General features: G+C 30.4%; 1 protein-coding gene across 1 annotated transcript; it reads right to left on the bottom strand.

The window, feature by feature from the left end:
- Nucleotides 1-27,356, bottom strand: LOC128993133 (uncharacterized). Its single transcript, XM_054416891.1, has 6 exons — nt 27,308-27,356; nt 6,164-6,369; nt 2,745-2,880; nt 2,071-2,204; nt 1,285-1,516; nt 1-84 (listed from the first exon to the last, which is right to left on the bottom strand). Exons 1-6 carry the CDS (start codon nt 27,354-27,356, stop codon nt 8-10), a joined length of 834 nt encoding a protein of 277 aa, XP_054272866.1. The 3' UTR covers nt 1-7.

The raw sequence follows: 27,356 nt of genomic DNA on the forward strand, positions 1-27,356 counted from the left end.
CACTATGTCACGATCGCAATATCCTTGTAAGACATATCAGACTGAATATTGCTGTGAGGTTCCATGTAGTCCTTAAACTGCTTCCTGGAACAGAATAAAATGGCTTAATAACAATGTTACATTGTATAGCAAATGTATATAATATTGTTGTGGCTCAAGGATTTTAAGGTTGACTATTTCACCTTATTTTCTCCAAGCTAACTCCCACAGCTGAAATATTTTTTGTTTCTATTTTCTTTTTTCTTTCTGCATGTTTTTGACGCTTAATTAAATCATTTGGATTGATTTTTTCCTTTAAAAAAATAAAAATTTCTCGGTGACATGTTTCTTACTTTTAGATATTTTTTGATAATTTTTGGGTTTGAATTTTCTATGAGTGGGTATTTTCAAGAAGATGTTTTGCTACGTTTAATCTTTCTAGGTTTTTCTCTTGCCGATATGTGGTTATTGTACCATAGATATAACCATTAAATAATTTAAGTTATTTCACGGTGACATGTTTCTTACTTTTAGATATTTTTTGATAATTTTTGGGTTTGAATTTTCTATGAGTGGGTATTTTCAAGAAGATGTTTTGCTACGTTTAATCTTTCTAGGTTTTTCTCTTGCCGATATGTGGTTATTGTACCATAGATATAACCATTGACTATACACAGAATATGATACAGATATGACATACTCCTTTAGTAGATTTCTCATCCGTATAGATAAATAAATAAATAAATAAATAAAAAGGCCTTTATTTACAAGCGAGTTTCATATACATGATTTTCAAACTTACTCAAGTCAAATTAAAACTAAACTAATTAAAACTAAACTAACCTAATATATACAGAAATTTAATATACAAAAAAACTACAAAGAAAAAACATTTACAATTTACATTTGTTTTTTTGCATTGCGGCCCTGAATGAGCCATACGATTTGGAGCTCTTTATGTCCTGAGGGAGGCCATTATACAACTGCGGGCCAAAATAAGAGAATGACTTTCTTCCAACCTCAAGCCTCACCTTAGGAAAGTGAAGCCTGCGGTCGGAACGAGTACCACGCAGGCAGATCTCCCCCCTGTACTTAAGCCTCTCGCTGAGGCACTGAGGCTCTCCCAGCGTGAGCACTTTGTGGACCAGGCAGCAGGTCAGCCTCCTGCATATTTCATCCATTGGGATGAGCTTATTAGGTCGACATCTACGCCAAAATATCTACGAGTCAACCGGTATCTTATCTATCTGTCGATATACCATAAACCTCAAAATGCACCGAAACCTCATCAATGGCATAACCTACCCCTGCTGAGCACCATGGACAGCTTCTGATTGGTCAGGTCGACGTGGAGGCGGGAAGTGTAGACTCTCTCCCAGGGCGGGAGCTGATCCAGGGTGACCCTGCAGCGGAACTCCAGGGCGAGGTGAGGGCCCTGGAAATGGCGTCGCTCTGGATAGAACGTCAGGCTGAGAGATTGGGAGAAGAGTCCGTGACTCACCCTTACTGGGTATTCCGATAGGTACGCTGGGTCTGCCTGGAGAACAAACGTGTGGATAAGAACAGGTTTAACATTCATGTCGACGATGGCCTGATATAGCACGGGGTTTCGTCCCCGAGGTCTCAGGTTCAAATCTCACTAATCACCAACTTAGGTATGTGACGATACCCGATTCTTCTAGGGCTTACCTGAAGTGATGTGTAAATGGTTCTGTGCTCATAGGATGTGAAGGTTGACATTAAACACGTTAAATACTTTGCATTGTGAATTGAAAGATATTCCATGTGTGGAAATGAACCTTTAAATCAAACTTGGTCGTAGGTCGGTAGAAGGTGCTGGACTAATAATCCAGACCCTGCTGGTTTGAGCTGCCTACTACATTTAAACACTTCGGTGCCACTAGCTCACCAATGTGGCTGATTGTAACGTCACTGTCCTTCTTTGAACCTAATGGCAATAACACTTGTATCGTTGGCACTTGCCAAGGGTGTGTGTGTTGAAAGATCTATGCAAGTCTGTCGATTATTCTAGGACCCAATCTTATGCTCAAGTTTTAATAAAATGTACCCCATTTAAGGAGGCCAACTCACCTTCGCCCCATTAATGTACCAGGACAGTTTTGGAGCCGGGTGTGACCAAGCTGATGTACAAGTCGCGTTGATGTAGTCTCCTAGACGATACCACTTCCTGACTCCAATGATCTCTGGTTCGGATGTTGGCAGCACTGAAATACAAATAATATTGAATATAGCCTGCATTCCACATGTATCAAATAAAGACCTTTTTCCATGAAATACCGGATACATAAAAAAATTTCAAAGATTAGGAAACAGAAAATGTTGAAAAATGTGCATTTTAACCATTTTTAACTCTGTAACTATGCCCTTTAGCAAGATTATGAAGATGATCATTCTTGTAAAAAAAAGTTAAATGACGTATTTGGCGCTAAATCTCATAGTTTACGAATTATTTCATGAACACCCAAAAAGACTGAACATTATCAATTTGTACCCCCCCCCCCTCTTTCACCCTAATCCGACGCTCAAAATGGTGTAACTTTTAACTGAACAACTGAAGGACTGTACTGAACAACTTCAAGTCTAAAGTAAGCTTTCACTTTGCATGTTGAGGTTAGGCCGTTTCTTGACTGTTTGCTCCATACTAGAAGCAACTTTACCTCGCACGTTTTCGATGGAACTAACCCAAAAACTTTTCCCACCAAAAGAACAACTAATCTACCAGCTGATTGTAGAAACCTACTTACCCATAACCGTGAGATTGTTGGTGGCGAAGACAGTTTTGAAGTGGGGTGCTTCAGTGGACACCTCACATCTGTAGACGCCGCTGCTGTTGAATGTGAGAGCTGTCAGGGTCACACTGCTCTTATCACTGAGGGACTCCTGATAAGGGACAGAGAGTAAAATAGAATAGCTCAGTTATTATGGTATTATAAAAAATTAGAATATCTCATAACAATGAGGATCAGCTGATAATTAACCATATGCTATTAATTCCTTGAAAGCAATATATAATTATCTTCAATTTATAATGTTTCCCTCATCTTATGATTATGGATATCCAAGATATATTTTTTAAACATATCTTTGAGAGACACGCACACAGTAACGATAAAGGATTTGAACATATTGTGATCCAATTATTTGAGATTCATGTATCAATAACAGCTATTTCCCTCCATTTCAAATAGAACATTTTCCCGAAAACGTGTTCTGAGGAACAGATAATATTTTGTTACTTCAAACAAGTGAAAATAATAATATTTTGTTAACTGAAATTTTGTTTTAATTTAATGAATATTTTACAAACATTGGAAATCTGTTTCGTGAAAACAATTATGGGTTCTTAATTAAACGTATAACAGTGTACTTAATATTTAAACACAGGTCCATGAATGAAATTTGTATAAAATAATGTTTGAGATTTTGGTTTATTTTAAACGCATTAAAAACTCATATCATATTCCTGCTCGATACTCAACTTGTATAGCAATCAACATTCAATGGCATTAATTAATTTGACATAACTTGAGACGTAGATGTAACTTGTGATGTGCAATCAATTTGTGATCAGCAGTCAAGCACGATCAGCTGATGTCATTGTTGTCATTAATGTAACAGCTGACGACAGTGGCGTCATGCCATCTGATGACATCTGAGACATCTGTTTTCTACAGCACTATCTCTAGATCACGACCGAAAGATGAGCAAACTATGATTGTACAAACCTGCAATATAGTGACTCGTTTTTTGAACTAACTTTGGAGATTTTAAGCTTATGGGTTATTTATGGGATTGTTTAGGACTAATACGGTTAGGATTCAGATCCTGGGACGTCATGAAAAGTTTATTTTAATGGCTGTGATAGAAAATGTTCGCAATAATCATCATAATAACCCATGGTGGTTATATTATCAACCACATGAAGTAACTTTGTTTACAATCTCAACTCGTTTTCAACTTGAAATTTGTGTAGTTCTGGGATTGTCTTTAAATAATATTTAATTGAATACATTTTTTTATGTACAAATGTAAAGAGTTAATTTTACTATCAAAATTGTTGTCATTCACATTTTAGTTCTAGAATTTTCTTAAAAGTAAACTATTAAACAAAATCCGTAAATTGCTGAACTCCTTAAATTTATTTTATTTTCTAAACGTACCTATTGTAAATTCATCAGTCAAATTTTTGCTCTCTTTAAAAAGGACTTAAGACATTGTAAAAGCTATTTCGTCCATCTTCTTTTGATCAAATTATTGTTTCCTATCATTTCTTTATTGTAGTCGTCGTAAGTCTTATCTTATGTTAGAATAATAAACCATATTAGTACCACGGTTTAAGGGATAGTCCTTAATAAAGTATTACATTGATATGTGTTATAATTACAAAAAACCTAAAATGTCACTCCAATTAGTACGATTGTGTGTCATTATAATTATTATACTAATTGCAGTGCCATTTTCGGTTCAAAACTTCAAATTCATTAAATGCCGATATTTAGATGCAAAATAACTACTAATGGATTAGTTAAATGGTGTCCAGTATTGCACCAACCTCATTGGATGAAACGGATTGCCTTGTGAATGGAAAACATTTTACATTACTGCAATCATTTTACTTTAAATACTTAAAATATTATGACTAAAACATTGTTAAAATTATATTTACGATCTTACATGATGGAGTATATTATAGTGAATGGATCGTTTACATGATGGACATATACTAAAATTTTACATAAAAACCTTACTTACAGAGTTTAAAAAATAAATATTACAACTTCGCAAACACTTTTGTTATGAAATGAAAGAAAGCCAATAAAACGAGTTGAGTTGTTCATGAAATACAATCGTGCAGCAAGATTGTTTTGTTGCTTGTTTGATTGACAAATACGAAGCACTGTTTGTTTAGGTGGACTATTTATGTTGTTTCAACTCCCATTAGGGCTAGTAGTATGCAGTATTGGGCAAGCAATTAGTATTGTGACAACTAAACCAGAGTGCTTTATGTTCTGAAATAATATTTTTAGGCTTTATCTTAATATAATTTCAAACAATAATTAATCTATTTTTTGTAGGTTCTGTTGCAATTTATATCGTTAAATATTTAATAAATATTTAAATAAATAGTTTACTGTATTTATTAAATATTTAAAATCTTATTTTTAATATTTAAAATATTTAAATATTTTTTAAATCTATCTTTAAATATTAAATATTTAAAATAAAATTTTATTCATAAAATGTTATTTCATTTTATGAAATATTTTAATATCAAAAATATTTAACTTCAAAACATAAAAGTTTTAATAAACTCCATTTCAAGTTTAATGGATATAAAACGAAAGTTCCACTTTTATTTTAACACCGCGTGTTAAACTTTACACTCTCTAGCCTATTAAAATCAATGTTTTGAAGCTTTAGAGTTTTTAAGCTGATAGCCTAGTTAGAACTTGTATCGAGTATTTTCTGTCTTTGTAAATAAGTTAGTGTAGGTAATATGACATTTTAAGAACTTGAGCATAACAGTTGTTTTTTACTTCAATACGATTTTACAACCTGCGGCGCAAAAGTTTAATGAATAAATTTATGTTTTGATATGGGTTATCTAATGATTCTTAACTAATTCGAGAACTGCACAAATAATATTTTCGACGCAACCAATGACAGTCTACAATTTTAACACAACTACTTGTCTGACCAAAAATGAGGTAACTTTTTATAACAGTTTTTTTTTAAGTTTGCTGATAGAATATAAATATAAATAATATTTATTAAAGGGTTTACTGCTCTTACTTTCAAATCAACTAGTTCTGTAAATTTAAACAAGAAAAAAACACTTTCATAACCTAAAATATCCAAACTTAACATTAAATTGTAATATTAAACAATTATCAACGTTGATTAAGTATATTAAATATAATTTTAAGGCTATTGTGGACATTTTTCCAAAGCAAAAAACACAATAACTGTTTCAACAACAAAAACGTGAAATATTAGTTCCCTTCCGTATCCTCAATGCTAAATATTCTTAAATTAGATCCTCATGCAACAATGCATGCCATCAAACTTATTTGACGATAACCAATGAATAAGCTTAACTTTTTAAATGAAGTAAATTAAGGTTAATGTTAATTCTGTATCAAACAATGACAAATTAACTTACATCCAGCACGATGCCGGACCTAGGGAAGATCTGCGTCTGGGGCGAGTTCCCCGGCATGAACCTGTAGAACTCAAAGTCATCCTTGTACCACTTGACCGAGTATAGCTTCTCCCCGTCAGTGTCGAACCGACAACACAGGGTTATGTCCTCGTGGATGTCCACCACTGGGGGTACCACCACCTCGGTCAGCCGCAGGCTGGCCACCACTGCAAAGTAAATTGTTTTTATTTAAAAGTTCGGAAATGTTACATAGTTATACATCTAATATGTGTACATTTAATTTCATTTGTTTTTTTCATTGATGTATGCAAAGTCCTTGACCTCCTTAAGTTTAAAGTAATTTACACTACTTTCAAGGTGTAATCCAAGGAATCTTTTTTACAGATTAAAATTTAAAAAGAAATTTTCATTTTTATGTGTTTAGCTATTCACCCAATAATAAATTGACACACTTATCAAACTATACATCAATATGTTTATTCATTTATTTGGTTATTCATCTATCCATAGCATCTGTATTTAGCCTTTGATTCGTCGATTCACTTGTCAATGTATCCTTTATTCGTTTATACATAGTTTGATTTGTTTACCCACCCATCATCAATCCACTTATTAATACGTCTTTTCATCCATTTTATTGTTACTGTCTACCAACCTATTTATAAATAACTTATACCCATTCATGAACCATCGATACATTTAGTAATAAAACAATTCATCTGTTTGCCTATTTATTTAATCGTGAATATAATCATCCATTTATAAATACGGCTATCCATAAAGTCCTTCGATGTATTAATTAATTCATCCATCAAATCCACATGTGTATTAATTTAGCCACCAAAAAACCTTACTAAAATATGTTTACGATTCAGAGTGTACAATTAAACGGTATCAATATGAAAGGAATCTGTTATTTTATAGGACTCAAAAAGGAGAGGCATTCCTCCTGAATAAAATTTCAATACAGTTTCGATAGTAAATGACACAAATTAGAAGCATGTTTATCTTCGTTAAATTTTTAAAATACTCCTCCATAGCATGTCTGTAGTCACGTTTAAATGTCTAAAACATCCACTTGAATAAACCTTCACCACAGAGGAAGTACTAAACTACAATGACTGACGTTTAAAGCCAAGACTTTCCCGACTCTGACGTATATCCTACGTAGACATTTCTAAACGATTTTACGTTCAGATAAAAAGGTAAACGTTATGTAAGCTTGTTATTTTGTGTTTTTATGTAAGAGAGTCGTTAAAAACTCAAAGAAACATGCGTGAACATAATTAACAAACAAATAAACTTTCGATTTTAGTACTTTTGTTAGATTGTTGGATTCCATAAAAGTTTTAAACGAAAATACGATTTTGGCAAGAGGATTACCGTTGTTTGAATTAAAAGCTGGAAGTTTCAAGGCATTTAAATCAGAGAATTCGCCAAGTTTCATTTACTTTGACGGTGCTTGAATTATTCCCGTTTAGTTACAATGATACATTTGCAGGTAAACTAGTTATTCAATTTGTAATTTGCATGATTTCTTTAATAAAAACTGCTCATTATAATTATGTACTCTTAAAACAATTGTAAAATAATATATAATCCGTGATTTGTAGATTAACCTGTCTATTAAATCAAGTGTACTATCGGTGAAGTAAAATAAAAACCCCAAAAATACACAAGATATTTGGTTACTTACGTATCAGCAGGACCACACCCTTTTTGGGTTAGGTTAGGCTAGGTTAGGTTATGTTAGGTTAGGATAGGTTTGGTTAGGATAGGTTAGGTTAGGTTAGGATAGGTTATGTTAGGTTAGGTTAGGTTAGGCTAGGTTAGGTTAGGTTAGGTTAAGTTAGGCTAGGTTAGGTTAGGTTAAGCTAGGCTAGGTTAGGTTAGGTATTCATAACGACCACACAACTAACCTAACCTAACCGCCGCAGCGCGCTGTTAAGGGTGTGGTCTGGCTAATACGTAAGTACCAATGGTTTTTGTAAAATTAGGAATCCGTATTTAACCCCGATAACCTGTATTTTAAATTCTGTTTTAGTATTTCAGAGCTCGAATGCACGATACTTGTTTACACCTTTATCCATCTATACATCATACACAATTGTTTATAAAAAATATTTATATTTAATGTTTCTTTCTGCACATTCACCGGTGGGTATGCTAGAATAGAATACAAATCAAACGAAATCTAATAAGATTTCAAGTGTTAAATTCGTATTACTTTTACCACAAAATTTAAATATTTACTCATTACAAAAGCCCGATTTTCTCTGTAAGTCGTGTACGAGTTTCTTTGTGGGGCACAATAATGATTTCCCCGGTGTTTTGGCTTTGTCCGTTCTCTTTATAATGAACACCTGATGTATTTCAACAATCATTAGTTTTCGTAGATGCACAATGAGAAATATTTAATGAATATGCAAAATATATCAATGTACATAAGTCTGCTTAAGCACTGTTATCAGATATAAGTAGCACCCGTACACTTCTCTACCTATATTAAAAGTGTGTATTTTTTGTTGGTAACATTTAAGTACATTTATGTCAATTTAATTATTGTTCAGGTAGACTTTTCGTTCAGTGCTTTACTCTTTGGAATGGTTTATAGATTGTTAAACTTATTCAAGTTATTTTTAAAGGTTGTTTGAAAAAATGAATCAAATATAAAAATGGCCTCAGCACAACCCAACAAGACTAATATTTTAATTATTTAGACAGATTTATAAAAATTATAAATCTTAAATTTTGTTTAACTTAGTGTATTATTAGCATAGCTGATTGAGAGATGGTAAACTGGTTTAGTTTGAATGAATTAAAGCATGGTTTGTGTAGAAGAAGGTTTACAGTACTGCTTAATTTGTCAATAAGATTAATAACACAAAATATAACTGTAAGTAATATGTTGAAGCAGAAATTCAAGAGAGAGAGAGAGAGAGAGAGGTTATATCATTTTAATTCCAATACTAAATGCTGTAACATTTCCTGAATTGACTTAAGCTGCATTTTTAGTGAATATTACTTTCAAACTCCATCATGGAAAGGATCATATTACATTTTATATTCAAACAAGGCTTGACGGCCATTATGATAATTTGTTTGTTGTTGGACGCTATGACACGCGTATCCTTACTTTGAAATTCAAGCAACGTTTAAAAAGAAATTATAGTTATGATAAATTTTAAAAATATTGCACACCCTTAGTTAGATACTAGAGCTTAATGTGTATACTGTAGTACTTGCATGGGCCAAGTTATCAATTTGGTTAATTATTGTCATCAACTAATTGATAAGCTAAGTGCCCTTTGAAGTAATAAATTAAATTGTCAACTAGTCTAGGTGGAAATAAAACTTATAAGTTGTAATAATGTAATAAGTTGCAAAAACTTGTAAGTTGAATAAAGTGATATTCAATATGTTATTCAATATCACACAATATATCAAAAACTACACGTATCATCCATTACAAAACTAATTGAAGTCTGGACGCAACTGGTAGTATTTTTAACACAAATATAAGTGAAAGATGAGAATGTAATGGAAAGAGATGCCTTGTGAACCTTTGTTAGTGATTTACAAAAGATTATACTTCATGATCAAGTACAGCTAGATCCAGTTCCACGCAAATTAAAATATACTTATTTTTTCTGATACAGGAATAAACCTACTTAAGATAGCACTAATTTACAAATTTTGTAAAAAATAGTTTAAAATTGAAGCTATGTAAATATTAAGGAATTTAAGTTAAGTTTTAATATAACAAGAGGTCGTCCAGTGGTCGAAAACTCAACTAAAAATATATAATGTACAGACTTCTCTATTTTCGCCCCTCACTGTAAATAAAACATGTGATTGTAATTTCTTCATATTTTTATTTTATGTTTACATTTCGTTGCTATTTTGTCACCAGCATAGCTGCCTCCCATAAGAACAATGTTTTTTTTTCATTTCATTTTTTCTTTAGCCTATTTTAATTTATAAAGGGATTCTGCACATTTATAGTAAAATATCTTTCTAACAGTATGCGTAGATTTTCCCAGTGATGCACACGAGCTGAGAAAAAGGTTTTCAAGAAACATGCTTGTCTATTAATATTTAGATTCTTAATAAAAATAGGTTTTTCTTAGAGCCTTACCTTTTATTATGAATGCATCCTGAACCCAACGAACCCATCAAAAATACACCCAACGAAAATAAACTTGGTTGTACTGTACATATAAATCACTTAAGGTTTCCATAAAGGACTTGGCTAGGAAAATGTTAATAAAGAATGAAGGTGGTGAAATATTAACATCTATGATTTAACAAAATTGAATTCTTAATAAGGGTTGACTTCAAAGTTTTTCCCGTGTTTGGATCTTAATCACTTTCTTTTATGAAATCTTTGTTATGGGTATGATTTTAGTTTGTTTTATGTATTTTTAATTCTTTTTTACTTCCTAATTTTATCCAACATGGTTAATAGGTATACATTATCATCTACTTTAGAGCTTGGCTGTACCATGATAAGTTAGTGGACTATGAAATTTGGACTACACTTTCAATGGAAGCTATGTTGTTTATAACTTATAATATTTAATTATATCATTGAATAATTAATACAAGTTTTGTAAATCAGGCTTAGTAAGGATGGAAAAATAAAAAAATACGCGATGTAATCTCTTGCCTGATTCAGTCTCATTCTTAAAACAATAATAAATAGTTTCGCTGATAAGTTTTGATGAAATAATTTAATTAGATTCGACAAGTGCCGATTGAACATTTTGTAAATTTTACACACTAAAGTGCTACGGAGCGTTTTGAGGTTAAACTCAACTCTCTCAATTTAACAGCGGTAGATCACTTTAACAACCTCCGACATAAGGTTCTTGCATTCCCTCTAAATGTGTGCTTCAATCGTGATGCAACATCTAAACTGGTAGGCCCAAATATAGAAGACTGTCTTTTCAAATTATTCGCTTGCCTTTTTGTCATCTTATACAATATAGTCCTTATAATTTAAAAAAATCACCTATTTTTAATTAAGGTTATTTTCATAACACACTTGGTAAATGGGAAGTGTTGAAATTAAAAAAATATCAGTTCTTCTGATTAAAAGAACACATTAGCAAACTAAAACATGCCAATAACTGACTGGGAATATGGTTTTTTATGGGGGAAGTTTTGTCTTCCTAATAATTAGGATATTTCACACATTAATACATTCAACTCGCAGACTAAGCGAATTTTTATTTGTCCGATTACATTTTCAATTCAATTCTTTGCTAAATGAGGTTCAAACTCGAATTGGTTGTTTAATAAATTTTAATTATCATAAGTGAAAAAGGTAAATATAAATGTTATGACACTCAACTGGCTCTTAAATAAAATCATCGCATTATTTAAAGCTTTATAAGGCCATGCTGCGGTATATATGTTGATATTTTAAGTTTAAATATCAAGGTTGAAAAACTAATGAAAGAGTTTTAGTCTTCAATCATTATTTTAAAAACGTCCACAATATTGGATCCGTAATCACGTTTAAACGTGCAAAACATCCAAGTGAATAAACTTCACCACAGAGGAAGCACTAAACTACAATGACTGACGTTTAAAGCCAAGTCTTTCCCAACTCTGACGTATATCCTACGTAGACATTTCTAAACGATTTCACGTTCAGGGAAAAAGATAAACGATAAACGTGATGTACGTTTTTATATAACACACGAAAGACACAAAACACCAAAAGACGTAAATAGATTAGTGTTAAGGAAATGTGTAAAATAAAGAGGATTTCCAATCTAATTATAAAATTGAGGTGGTGTCTGTCTATCAGTGTGGCTGTCACGACTAAAATACTAAATCGATACAGTCAAAATTAAGTACAAATATGGTCCACATATCCAGGAATGTCATAGGCCTATTCACTTCCCTGAGTTCCTCTCGGGTTTCCCCTCAAAAGTCAAATGCTTTGAGGTGAGGTTTTCAAAAGTACTAAATATTGCTTGGCCATGGAAGCATGAGAAAATTCACAATGTTTACCTTTGCGTTGACATTTCCATGTAAACAATCAGAATTGCCAAATGCTGATGCCACAATTTCAAACAGCTGATCCGAACAAATATAATATTTTACACAGCTCTATGTGGTAGGTTTATTAATTATACAACTTTGTAATTGATTAATTATTCTAAAACTTATTCGTTTATTATGGCAACAGAAAATTATATAATCCTTGCTGTATTAACCAAGATAATATGTTATGATATAAAGGGAACACCCGTTCTTCAAAATAGAATTTTCTTTCCGTTGCAAAGCACGGGTACAGCTAGTATGTTAATCTTTATATAAACATTTATAAAAGTTTTAAATCAAAGGCGCGATTTTGGCAAAAGGATTTCCATTGTTAATTAAATGCAGAAACTTCCAAGGCGTTGAAACCAGTGAATACGTAAAACGTTTCATTAACTTTTCCATCAATGTGATTTATTTCAGGTGGACTACATTAAAATACTTGCATGTAGCTTTTAATTATATGTGAATTATCTTTGTGGTATTTTATTGTAATATGTAATCATGTTCACTTAAAAATGTAAAACAATCTGTGTAGGAAAAATTTGATTAAACGAGTAATTTCATTAATATATATATTTATATATATGTATATATATATAAATAATTGTATATACAATATTTCTTCATCTACGTAATACACGAAATATATAGTTCACATCCCCATAATATTTTACTTCCTATACTCGTTCTACTATTTCACACTTTTTAAAACCTCAAGGGATTTAAAGCAAGCTATTTATTTACCATTTCTTCCAACAACAGGTTACACAACTGTTTTTAGAAAATTACGAAGACTATTGTTTCCTTCTGCTTTACCAACAAGTACTGTATAGAAAACCAACAAAAGCCAGACGAAATTTAGTACTACATATACAACTTTTTCACGAAATTTAAATCTCTACTGATTACAAAAGCCTGATTTTTCTCTCTAAGTCTTTTACGAGTTTCTTTGTGGGGCACAATAATGATTTCCCCGGTGTTTTGGCTTTGTCCGTTCTCTTTATAATGAACACCTGATGCAATTCCACAATCATTAGTTTTCAGAGATGGAGCTGAAGAAAATATTATATAAAAATATTTTCAATTGTACTTTCTAAATAATTTACTTTTTTCGAAGTAATACACTTTTCTGTTTATTGTAAATTCTGGAGCTTATTGACAAACGTTTATAATACAGTATATGTAAAGTTTGAGTGTGATTATGCCGACTGAATATTTCTCTTTTAATTTAGACAATTTTTAGGACATGTTCTTTACTTTTTGGTTGCAATGCATGAAACAACGCTTATATTTTGATGTTCGGTTTAAGGGGATCAGCTATAATTCGATTAAAATAAACTGTTTAATAATACACAATTCATTATCACTTATTGTCTGATGAAGTAAAACATTTTTAAAGCACGAACACCAATTTTACTAAGAAATAAGACCTATCAGTCAACATTTGTCTACACAAACGTTACCAACTGAATCAATCTTATAATTTACCAGCTCAGTAATCAGTAATCTTCCTTACACTATTCAAAGTACAGTAAATACTATTTACAAAATCTGGAATAACAAATAATGTGAAACATAAAAGCTTACAGTTTTACAACAGGTTCTAAAATGTACTTTCACTATTTCATTAAATATTTATATACATGTTGATCAAAAATGTCTTTGATAAATATTTAGGTGTTTACATTACATACGAATTGCATCATGTAAAGAATAGTTACAACCTAACTGTTCAAACAAGGTTAGAAGGTCCATATTATAATAAGCATGTAGGTAGACGCTATGTTACGGATGTTTACTTTCCTTATAGTTCAAACATTATGTCCTTAATAATACATTTAGTTAACGACATGCTAAATTTTAAATAGTTTTGTTTTCACCAGATGCCTATGGATGTTTTGGTATCACGATATAAAATAAATACTTATTATAATCAGCACACGCCATTAATTTATAGTGGAATGCTGAACGGCTATAATGCTTGCTCGGGCCAAGTTGCCAATTTAATCAAATGTTGTCAACAATGAATCAATCAGCTGATTCGAATTTACAGTAATTAACTAAATGTTCAATTTATTAGGACATAAAGCAACACGATTTAACACGATACACACAGCATGATTCTACGCGAGTTAAAATATAATCGACCTTATTTGTCATTAATCTAATTGTAAGTTAATTCATTAATATTTTGTAAGTAATGATTTAGGGTTAAAGTTAGTGTTAGGATGCTAAGGCATTTATTTTTATTTTTTATACAAATATTTTACATCTTTCCTGCTATTTATTTTTTTTTTTAGAAAACTTTATCATGAACAAGTTTTTTAGTAAAAATATTAAGAGCTTCGATAAGATTTAATTTTTAAATGGGTATTAAATCCAAAGTTTATCTTACATACATCTTTCAACTGTTTATTTTTTAATGTAACATATAAATATATACTAATAAAAGTCAAATACCACTCACTGACTCACTGTATCTCAAAAACTACAAGCCATAAAAACTCAGGAATTGGCATGGAGGTTCCAATCAACCTCTAGGTGTGCAATAAGAAGTGTTTTCGAGAAATTCCATCAGGGCGCTGCCCCAGTGGCTTTTAAAGTTTCCATGTTATCGTTATGGAGAAAAGATCTGTTTACATTTGAACACATGAATACTCTTGAATCTGCACAATTAATTAAGGGGACAGCTGGTTATATTTAATTACATTAAATGAAAATATTTACATTATTTTTGTCGCTTAAAAAAGTGTTTTACTGCATAACACATGTTTAATAGTTAAATGAATAAAAAAACATAAAGTATAAGCCCTACTCAGGTTGTAAAATATTTATCTTTTCAATTTACCTTTTTATGAGCGAAGCCACGACGGGTTTGCTAGTTTAGTATATTAATATGTACTTTTATAAAAATTAATTTACCTACTTTTATTTCCCATTTTTAAATTTTGTTAACATTGATTTATACAAATCCAAAGTGTTAAGTGAAATACACATGAATGATAATTCGGAAACACTGTAATTTATACAAAACTTTAAACGGAGGCTTTTTTAGTAGGCTATTAATATTTTTTAGCTATCATTGAATTATCTTAATTAATACAATTCTTATTAAACTTGATCAGTACCGTTGGAAAATGAGTAATATATGTATATTCTTTCCCAAGTACTGTAAATAGTTTAGTAGCATTTAAAAAGTTTGTAAATAATTTGAATAGACCCTACAAGTACCGATACAACCATTTGTAAATGTTTTGCCCTAAAGTGCTACGGAGATTTTGAGGTTAAACTTAACTCTACATTTAACAGCAGTAGATCACTTTAACAACCTCTGACCCAAGCCTTCTTACATTCCCTCTAAACGTACGTTTTTAATAGTAAAGCAACTTTACAATCAATGTTGAGCCCAAATATAACACACTAGCTTAAGAAACTTACTGGCTACAGTATCACTATTGATAATTGTCATACTACAGAGACCGATGATAATATAAGTTATGAAAAAGTTCCATTTAAATATATTACTGTACATAGAACGTTGAATAAGTTTGCGTAAAACGCAAAAATTATTAATTTAAAATCTGTAAATATTTTAAAACATTCACCTTTTCATTGTATCCATTTATGGTACTATAGAATGAAGTGTGATTTAAATTTAGTTTCACTAATATTATTATAGACTTAATATAAGACTTAATATAGACTTAATAAAACTTAAATATATATTAAACATGAATATACACTTTAACGTATAAATCAATAGTTGATTCATTCCGGTATGTTTTTTCCTTCGTGATAAACATTTTAAAATAATTTTAAAAATTTTAAAATAATTCAAACAAATGTTAATTAATTTATAAACAAACATTATAAATCATAGTTTATTTACTTGATATGTTGTTACTAGAGGCTGAAGATGAGTTTTGAGGTAAACTTGAAATATACCTCGACATTTTTTAGTAAATTGTGATTAATTTATTTTAGTGATGAGTAACCGACAACCTAAGAATAACATCAATAGTTGATTATAAAGAGCTTAAGTATTCAAGCTTTTACACATATGGAACTCAATTTGCCAGCTCTTAGCCTTAACTTAGACTTTATACTATTGGTCCCTCCGTAATATTTATACAATGTATTTAATATAAAAAAAACCAAACGTAAAACATATTTTTATTTGTGAGCACATGATGGAAAATGGGTAAAATTGTTAAATTTATTTTAATACGTGTATTTAAAGAATGATTGCAAAGTATTTTCATCCCTAATTCGTAGCGATATTTTACAACGGTAAGGACTTAATATCTCTTATACGCAATAACCTGTTTTAAAAATTAGAAATCAAGAACAAACTTCAAACAAAACATTCCCTTATTAATCCCTCAAACACTACTTATATGCATATACAAGCTATTTTTACATGAGCAAGCTTTAACCTGAAAGCCATGTAGGGAGGGATTTCGTTGTTTGCGAAAACCCAATAACCGCTTAAAGGCAAACATAGAGCAAAGGTCGAAACGAAACTGGAATATATGAAAAGAGCTTTGGATGACGTTAAGGATGAGGCAAGCTTAAATTACTGCAAATGTGAAGTGATTTAGTAACAACCTAACCCTAGTTCACAGAACCGATTTTATGTTAAATGAGTTTAAAAACGAAGATTAGTTATTTAATTAGTTTAAATTAGCTGTTAATTTGTGACAAAGTTTAACGCACTCGGATGGAAATTCTATGAAACTCTACAACTGGGCTGTACATAAACGTATCGTATTGAAGTTAAAAGGTAATAATTAATATCTTTGAAAATGTTTGAACCACTTCAAAACTTTGCTATTCTAGAAAAAATAATTTAGTTAGTCACCACTCAATTTGTCAATTAAGAAGTATGTACAGTATATTCCCTAAATTAGACATCGTAATAGTATAGTAGAAGGGGTCAAATATGACAACTAAAATTTGTATATAATATATATATTTTACCTAGCGTTTCTTTAGATAAGCGATATATCCTAGATCTGTTTGGTAATAGTTATTTGTTGCTTTTAAATACCAATCCAAATTCAACATGTGCTTTAGAAGATTAAATATCTCTATTTATAATTTTAAACCCTAACGTTAAGTATTTTCTCTAAAACCCAAGTTTATATTTGGTAACCCAATACCTATTCCCCATAACTTTATTTTTATTAACATACATTTGTTCATCAATACTAAACTAAATGTTCCCTACAGTAAAGTAATATTCAGTTAATTTATCGATATCATACCACTATGCACATACATTTTCATATTTTATTATATTTATTTATGCTTATATATTCTTGTCATTAAATTGAAAAACATAAGATAGTAAATACCTTACTTTATACAGGAAACTAATAAAGTCGTAGACATCTCAAAGGGGATTCGATCAGCCAATGAGAGGAGGGGGAAATAGTCACGTGACCAACATAAGTTAACGGAATGATTGATCTAGGACCGGAAATGCGGGTATTACGTCACCGGAAGTCAATCTTCTCACAAGAAATGTGAGTAAGGTCTAAAGTTAGTTAATATATCAATCAAAATAGTGATGTTTTCAAAGGTTTTGAGGCCTTAATTACTAGGGCCATCATAGGTCCTTTCAATATTGATCATATTTGAGAAACTGTTATATTTTAGGTTATCAAGTGCATAAGTTAAGTATGACTTAGGAGTCACAATATTTAAGGCTGATAGTGATGAAGATTTCACAGTCATTGTAGAACTTATACTGAGACAACGGAGAAAATACTTATACAGTAGTTAAAAGATATCAGCAATGAGAATTCGAGCAAATTATGCCATAGCTAATTTTAATTTCATATTTTTTAAATCTAGTAAGCCCATAGTAATGTATTTTCCATTTCGAATTATATAGATTATTCTATTTTATCAAGGGTTTACAAATACACTAATCTAATTTTTTTATTAATTGCATACAGTTTGATTTGGGATTTACATTTTTTTATTATAACGCAATACTAACCATTCGACAAGCCTACATCGAAAGTTTACTAATGAAACTTTAAATATATATATAATCCTTTTTAGCGTTACGGAAAGAGATACATTTTCCAAAACATTTATTACACTATTGTTAAACTCCATACTTAATATTTTAGAGTTTCTGATTTGTTTTGTTTGTACACCATACAATAAACCGTAACAATGTTTTTATTCCTTTGACATTCCTCTATTGTTGTACACATGTAAAAGTGAATGTTTGGATTGTTATAATTATTATTCTCATGAGACCGAAAATCCAGAATGGCTGAATTGTTTGGGATTGTATTGTTACAGCTGTAAAAAACAGTGAAATATTATTGTTGTTGTAATATAGTGATTTTTGAATGCTTTAGAGTTAGAGTCAGCCCTTTTAAGAAAACAACTTATTTACAGTACACAACGAATATGTATTTTTTTAAACTATGTTTAAATTTAACACACTCACATTTTAATGGTAAATTGAAAATATTTAACTGAAAATCTGGACAAAATGCAATTACGAATACAATATTTAAATAGTGTGATAATTGCAGAGTTAATTTGTTCAATAGATTTGATTTTATAAAGTGTAACAAATCATAAGCGAATCCAAAACATGAATCGGACTGGTGAACTGGAAGATCTGTTTTGCGTTTTGATGAACAATTGTTATTTTTCTGTTCACATGACATCTTTTTGGAGAGAATTCGTTTGTCATCCTAAAAATACACACGATTATTCTGTGAATTCTCTGGAGCATTTTTGAATGACTTAATTTGAAAAAAATATTCTTTTACATGAGGTTTTTGTTATAGGTTGAAGTGGAAACAATTTGACTTAAAGCAAAATTTGTCTTGTTTTGTATATTGTAATTCTTGAAGCTTGAGTTCTAATTCTTTCAATCAAAAATATTTTAAAAGTCAGATAATTTTGAACAGTTGTACTATATAGAAAGTCAAGTGACTCATTCTAGTTCAGTATCAACATATTTTTTCATACGATCATCCAATTACAATCAAACATAATCAGTGGCCATGTTTTCAAATTTCACCTATCTCCAATATTTTAACAGCTATGTATTAGGTAATATGTTGTGACACATTAGTATTGTTTAGCATGTTAAGTGGCTCATTATAATTTAGTAGTAACGTATTTTTTTTTTTCATTTGATCAGATCATGCAGTTCAAATCAAACATCATCTAGTTTCCCAGCTTTTCTATAGGTTACAATAAATTGTGTGGTATAAAAGCAGAATAAATCAAATATGGTCAATATCCTTGATTGTTCGCGCTGATTGAGAATTGGTTTTGGTAAGGTTGGTAGGGGGGAGGGGGAACTCGCCACCGGAATATTTATCAGGAACTTAGATGGACGGGGTGACCCATCCCTGAATGAAGGGGAGAGGGGTGATAAGTTGTGGTGAGTGAAACTTATTTAGTGACTTGTAAAAAGATTCTTTAGAAATAAATACAATATAATGGTGTTATAATAGATTCATACGTCACTGGCATATTAGGGTGCATATTTTAAGACGACTATAAGTGAAGAATACGTTTAGGAAATGGAAAGAATACGTTTTTTCCACTGAGATCAGCTGGTTCTTTAGTCAGAACCATGATTAAAAGCTCAATAATGATAGATTGATCCAGTTTTGAACCATAAAAAGCTGTCTATAGTCTGTATGATGGCATTTCATCCTTATCGATTGTATCCTTTAACTATTGGTGACTACCCAGCTCAGGAGACAGGTTCCATCATACAGGCTATAGTTAGCCTTCTGATTAGTAGCTAACTTAACTCAGTCTAAAAATAAACGTATATTCGGTCTCATAAACGATGTTAATTAACAGGAAGTTATTAAATATTTCAAGGATTTGTGTTTAGTGTTGAATTTGTGATGGAACTTTTTCCAAAATAGTTTATCTTTACTGACTCTTTTTTCAATTAAAAATACCATTTTAACCCATATTTCCGATCACAACATTTAAAACTCATGTTTTAGGTTTAAAAATCAAAGTCTTTAAATCTAGGAGTGTAACTGTGAAAATAGCATAAATAATTCAAGAAGAATTTAAGTGTATACAGTAATTTTGTAAAATGATTATTGGTTTATAAATAAATAAATAAATTTATATACACCTTCAAAAACCATTTTACTAATTCATTTTATTTATTGATTTACTTTCTTATTATTTATATATATTTTTCATATTTTTGTGAAAATTTTACAACTTTTATTTAATTTGCTTGGACTGTTTTCAATTACAAATTTACAATATAGTTAACATTTTAGTTGGCCTCTAGAGGGATAAGTGCAAACAAAAGGAAATGCCAGTTGACTGTATAATGATTTCGTTCACCCTTAAGGTATATGTATTTATGTAGTTTACTTATCCTATCCCCTCCGTACTTTCTTATCCTATACTAAATTCAGCTGATCTCTAGCTTAGATATTGTTCTAAGGTACTACAGTCCGAACGTAAACAGTGATTTGTTTCTAAATCATAAACATACTGAGAATTCCGACAAATCTATAGTTTGAGAAGTATGTATCTATGTATGCCTTTAATGAATTGCCAAACCATTCATTCCAAATCATTTTTTTCTGATTTTTGAAGTTTTTTTCCATTCATACCATCTGAAAATATTAATGTTTTACGCAAATTCTTAAAATCTATTAAGACTCTACCCAGACATTAAAGTTGGAATGTTGAGCGTATAAAGTGTTATTTATTGATTGGCTTCAAAGGAAAGAAAAAATAATTGCAATGTTTACAGTTACTTTGTTTATTTTTTTCAAAAGTCTTTCTATTTACTCTGCCACAAAGCTGACAGAAACAAAATGACTACGATATGGAAAAATTGTATTTTTATTTTTTATTACTAGGCGAAATAAAATAAATTTTGATGTTCTCTATTTTGTTGCCGTTCATAAAATAATAATAATTCTATGATATTTAGCATTATTAGCTATAATTCCTTGCTTATTAGGATTTATTTTAAAACTTTATTGACAATAGTTGCTAAGCTGGGGTAAATAAAAATTACGAAAACAGTATGTTACATTTAAGACTCGTTTACCGAATATTTATGAATCATATAGGCTAATATATTTTAATCTGACTATGATTGAACTTATTTTAGAACGTTTTATCAATTTAAACTTAATAACATATTTACGTTTTTTACAAGTTCAATAGGATTTTCTCAATATTTCTGGGAAAACATGAGTTCATTTTCAACAATATTCATTAGAACGTGCCCCCAAGTGATTTCCTTTTTAAGAAACTGGAATATGGAGGGATTATTACAACATTTACTGTTTTCTCTAATTTGTATAGTTTCAAACACAAAATGCTTATGGAAAGTCAAAAACAAATACGTAAGTTTTCCTTTTTTAAATCACACGTTTACAAAGCTTTTAAGATTAAATATTAAAAGAGATAAAGCTTTAAAGCACTATATATCTTTCTTTGTTTACAAGCTGGAATTGAATCACTTTAACTGTTCTCTGCCACAATACAACTTTCTCTAAGGGTAAAAGAATGTACTTTCAAAATAAAACAAAGCTATATAAAGACATTGATCTCTAAAACCCTAGCATGTTTCCTATTTCTAAACAAAGCTATAACGTCTTTGACATCTACAACACTAAAACGTTCACTGTCTATAACAAAGATATAAAAACATTGACCTGTACAACACTGGTAACTTAAATATGCAAATAAATATTTATTCAACTAAAATGTTATTTTGTTTTCAACTCATTTAAACAAATCTACAATATCACAAACGTGGAGATATGCATAAGAATGATTGATATACTGTACAATATTATTTAAAAATGCATATATTTGTCGCTAGAAATAAAACATTTGCTTTAAAATCAACATCTTCAATATTTGCCATTATTGTTGGACAGCGCCGTTGTATTTTCCTGATGCAATACCTGCAATACAAGAGTGGCTCTGTATTGCTAGACAGCGCCGTTGTATCCACTTTTGCTTCAATACATTGAAACCAGAAACACACATTTTACCAATTTAAAAGGTAGTCAATTTTTTCTCAAAGGTTGTATATTTAAAAATAACATGAGAATATCGTGTTCCGAAATAAATATTCTAAACAAATTATAAAATGAAATAACATGTAGCAAGTCAAATTTTGTTCTTCCTCTTTAACGGTTTAAGGTCCTATATAACGAAATTAAAAAATAAAGTTAGTAAATAATTATGACGGAATTTTATATACAACCGTGTGCATTCTGAAAGTAAAGAGTTAGTTTGGACAACTAGTATTTTCATGCAGGCGTCGTTCAAAAGTTAGTGTAAAAGAGATAAACAACAGTTGACAGCAAAACCTCCCAGTGTCACTGCTTTGGTCTAACTTGATTTAACTTTAATTCCAGCAGACAAAAGCTATATAAAGCTTTCACAAGGCTAAATGTTTGGTACTTAAAAAAGTTAACAAAGGATTTTTCATAGTTTTAATACGATAGAGGATTACTTAATTTAGTCATCACTTTTTTATTATAAAAGCAGATTTTAATGAGAGTACATCAAACAGAGCTACAATTATTATAGGGTCGTCTTTTTTAGAGATAACATTACAAATTATACACAATTGTACTAATGATAAGATATTTGAAAATGTATTGTCAGTTTTTAATTGGTTAAAAGGATATATATTTTAGAACATTCGAATGGAGAGAAAAAATTACAAGTTTTATAAATAATACAATTAAATATAAAACATTGGTTGTAGCTTTTACTTTTGATTATTATTTCTGTATAATCATTAATAGACGCTACTTCAATTTTAATTTGATTTCTTAATGAGACTTGAATGATAGATTACTACACTTAGTCTGTCATAATATGAAAACCTGTTTGGTACTATAAAAAATTAAGAATTTATTTTTATTGTAATTGTGGGTGGGATTACTAGCATTAAGTACTAATAAATAATATCATAATCGTATTGTAAACTTTAGTTTATTGAAATTAAACTATAATAGGACAAATTTGTCATAATGACACTATTGTAACGGTTTTAAGGATTGTTATGAGATACATCGTTTTCACCTTAAAATGTTATTCTTTTATTCTTTTTAAATATAATTTATATATTTTAATAGGACTACTCCAAAATAATAGAAATGAGTGAAATACTTAACTCTACAATCTTTAATAGTAAGAAAGTTTTATGGGATGGAAAATCCTATAGAATATTCCTATAGAAGGATGTACCATAAGCACTGCTATAATAGGGTAGTGAAAGCGAATGGCGCTGTAGATACAGTTACTCATCCAGAATATGTTATCTCCTTATGTTAGTTGAACAATAGACAGCTGTGGCATGCACGTCACGTTTAATACAATGACGTCATTATTTCCATAATTCAACTTCAACTCAACAATAGGTGGGATTCCCAACAATCAAAGACACTTCTTTATCTTTGTCGCGACCCTAAAATATTTGTGAGTAGAAGATAATGTTATTTAAAACTTTATAGCTATATTTTTGTGCACCAAAGTTTAGGTCTACTATTATAGGAGATTAGCAAAATTTGGTTAAGCTACTTTGTTTGAGTTCAAGTGGTTAAAGAGTTTGCCTTCAAATACAAAGTTTGGTAGTCAATACTAAAATGGATCGATTTTGGACCGAATCATCCGTTTATCGTTGTGACATCAATTATCCTATTCAATTATGAATCAATTATTTTATGAAGAGTTTTCCATGGTAGGTTTATAGTGTCAAACTATTTAACTGTTCTCCGTCAAATATTAAAAAAGTTATTTGGCGATCATTATAGACGTTTTAACCTTAAATTCTTTTTTTCATGATGTCCCATGACGCACGCTCTGTATCTTTAAACCATGACGCACTCTACAACGAGGGATGTTTTATAAAGAAGCTGGCGTTCAACAAACCTGAGGATGTGCCAGTAATAGGCATGAAACAGCTGTAGTTTCATAAAACTACCTAGGATCGATGACAGAAGCCAGGTAATTTAAACCTTATTAGTGTTAAATTCTTTGTTAAGAAAAATGTTGAATCTACAACAAATTAAATTGTTTTAATAACCAAACGTGGTGACGTAACATGATCAAATGTAACGACATTTGACCAGTTTTGAATTGATAAATTAAAAAAAAATCACACAAACACACATTACACAGTTTTTTACTAAGATACAAAAGTATTTAGTTATTTGGATATCAAAAACTTCAATAAATTATTTTTGAAGGGTAAAACATTGGTAAAACTATTTAACTTGTGGCGCCTTTATCTATTAAAAACATGAATTATCAGGCAATCATTGAAAAGAGTTTTGAGTGAAGTAACAACCACTGAAGAGAACATAGAGAGGAACATAATTTACAGTCTTTTAATTTACAGCCTAGGGAGGTTCCTTTTAATTGCTTACAAAAAGCTCTGTATCTTAGCCAAACTGCCCTTGGTTTTGTAAGAAATTTAAACTTTAAACAATGTAATTTTTAAACAATAGTCCTCAGCCTCTTGAAGTAAAATTGATGCAAAATTCAGAACCTACGTACTTAAGAAAAACCTTCTTATTAATTTTTTTTGTTAATTCAATAATAATGTAAGAGGTTTCGCAATAACATTAGTCCAAAAAAACCGTATTGATTTGAAAATTTCGTATGAGTGTATAATTTTTAGTATAACTAGCTAATATGGTAATGTAAAGTAAATTTTTATCATGTTGTTTTCTTACCACATTCAAAGACGAAAAGGCTAGAAGTAACATGAAATATACCAAATTCATAAAATTACATATCTTCAACAAATTACTTCTGGTCGAACAGTGTAATATAACAACAAATTACAAACAAATCGGTGTAAGTAATATAACAAATTACTTCAACATAGTGAAAAGTCAGCAGAGTGCTTCAGCGAATGTTCCTATCTAGTTATACAAACCCCATTCTACATTGCATCCATTAGTGCAATCAAATTAAATGGTTTGTGTATTGTGGTTCTGTTTGTATAAGAGAAACAGGGAGAATACAAACATTGACTTTAAAATAACTTATGTCTCCATTACCCTCTAGCTACTTCATTGGCATTTTATACATTATTTTTTTCGCCATTATCAAAAATATAGTTTTCAGGAAACTGGTGTATTTTCAGTGTAAGTTAAGACAATGTAGACAATGCTTATTCTTTTATGTTGGTTAGTGTTTTGTGTGTTTAATATGACATTGGTAAATACCCCCGCCGCAGCAAACCTGCAGACTAAGCGAATTTCCATTTGACTGATTGGATTTACACTGAAATGTCTACTTAAAAATATAACATTTATTCCAGATTTAAATAGAACTAGTTTAACAAGTATTAGGTTTGCTGCATCAGGGAGGGTAAAACTGTTTTTTGTCAAATGTGAATAGTTAGTAAGAAATAAAAACATTTTCCAAATTTGATCAAAATATGTTCACAAACAAGCAAAAACTACAACAGTTTACTTATTCTCCATAAGAATAACATGGGAATTTTAAATTTACAATTTTTTGGAATTTTCTCTGTAACCATTAGGCGCATAATAACGCTTCAATATACTAAATTATTTGTTTTTTTAAGCTCTACAAAATGGTTTGGAAAGAAATTGCTAAATTTTATGTTTTTTGGGTCAAAAATGGGAAAAACCTTTTTTTACCACATAAAACCCCCCGTAAACCCCCGTTCCCATGGTCCGATCATGCTGGATCGCGAACTCGTTCGAATAAACGTACGTTTACACGTTTGTACCAAATTTCGTCAAAATCGGATCATTTTTGCTCGAGTTATCGTGCTGACGGACACATATATATATATATATAAATATATAAATATATAAATATATATATATATATGAATTTGAACGGATGGTGTTTTTGGCCTCTAGGGACCTCAAAACGAAAAAAAAATCGGTCCCGCGTCCAGGTCTTACCATGAGTACTACGGTAATAGCTTATTCCCTATATGGGAAATTCGCTAAAACACATTTTACATGTTTTGTAAAGAGGGAACACCTTATATCTGGTATTCCCATGTACGTCTGTTTGTGGGTTTAAAATTAAATTTATCCATTGAATAACAACTTTGTGGGATTTGCTGTTTGAAATTTGGTTTTACAACCAACGTAAAACTTTTACTCTAGTGGCAATTAAAATGTACACACTTGTGAGAAAACAATTTTACTTTGGAGTCGACAAGTCGATCTATATATATCTATGCATATGTCTGGTTATTAGTTGAGATTGTTTAAGCATGGCTGTAAACCTTGGATTTGCTTTGATCGATATAAAAGCTTAACCATACCTGACAGCTTTGGAAGGCTTTTTCGTCACAAAAATTGGTTTAGAAGATTCAAAAACATAAGCTTTAAATTGTAATTACTACTAATTGGATGTAGTTTTAGGGTTATTTTGGTGACGGTGAACAACTACATCAGATTCGAGGTTATTCAAACTTACAAATATAATATTTACCCTCGATGCCTTAGGTATATAGTTTTTTACAATAAAACAAATTAGTGTCTCCAATAAATAAATACTGATGATTGGTTATTTGAGTGACCTAAAGAAGCCCCTATTATATGTACAAAATAAAGATTAAAGTAATACATATACAACCACAAGGCGTACCCAAAGTAGTATTAAAGATATGAATAGGCTTAGTGGGGTTCACTGTCAAGAGTATCTTAATTTAAAATATCTACCTATTAAGTTCATTACTTCTTGTAGAATAAACTATTATGTTAGTTTTATATTTTTTACATACAATTAACCCAGTTTTTGTTAGATCTCAATCGTTGAGTTTTACCATTCATATACTGTGTAAGAAGTTTTTGATCATCCTAAACCCAGCCTTATAAACAGGCTTAACCCCGTTATACTTCAACAATACGATAAATGCAATTTTAACGCTATGTTACATCATTGAAAATATATCAACGCAAAAAATATCTACCAAAATTTGAAAACTGACTAATTTTAAATTTTGGAAATAAATACTCTGTATTTACATCTAGAAGTATGGAAATTAATAACAATATTTTTCAAGATAAATAAATTCACCTGTAAGCACATAACAGGACGTAGTAACCAAAACTGTGGTCGATCTCAT

The sequence above is a fragment of the Macrosteles quadrilineatus genome, unplaced genomic scaffold, assembly GCF_028750875.1.
Source record: "Macrosteles quadrilineatus isolate MER2022 unplaced genomic scaffold, UCM_ALF_1.0 Scaffold_4__1_contigs__length_99947679, whole genome shotgun sequence".
NCBI classification, from domain to species: Eukaryota; Metazoa; Arthropoda; class Insecta; order Hemiptera; family Cicadellidae; genus Macrosteles; species Macrosteles quadrilineatus.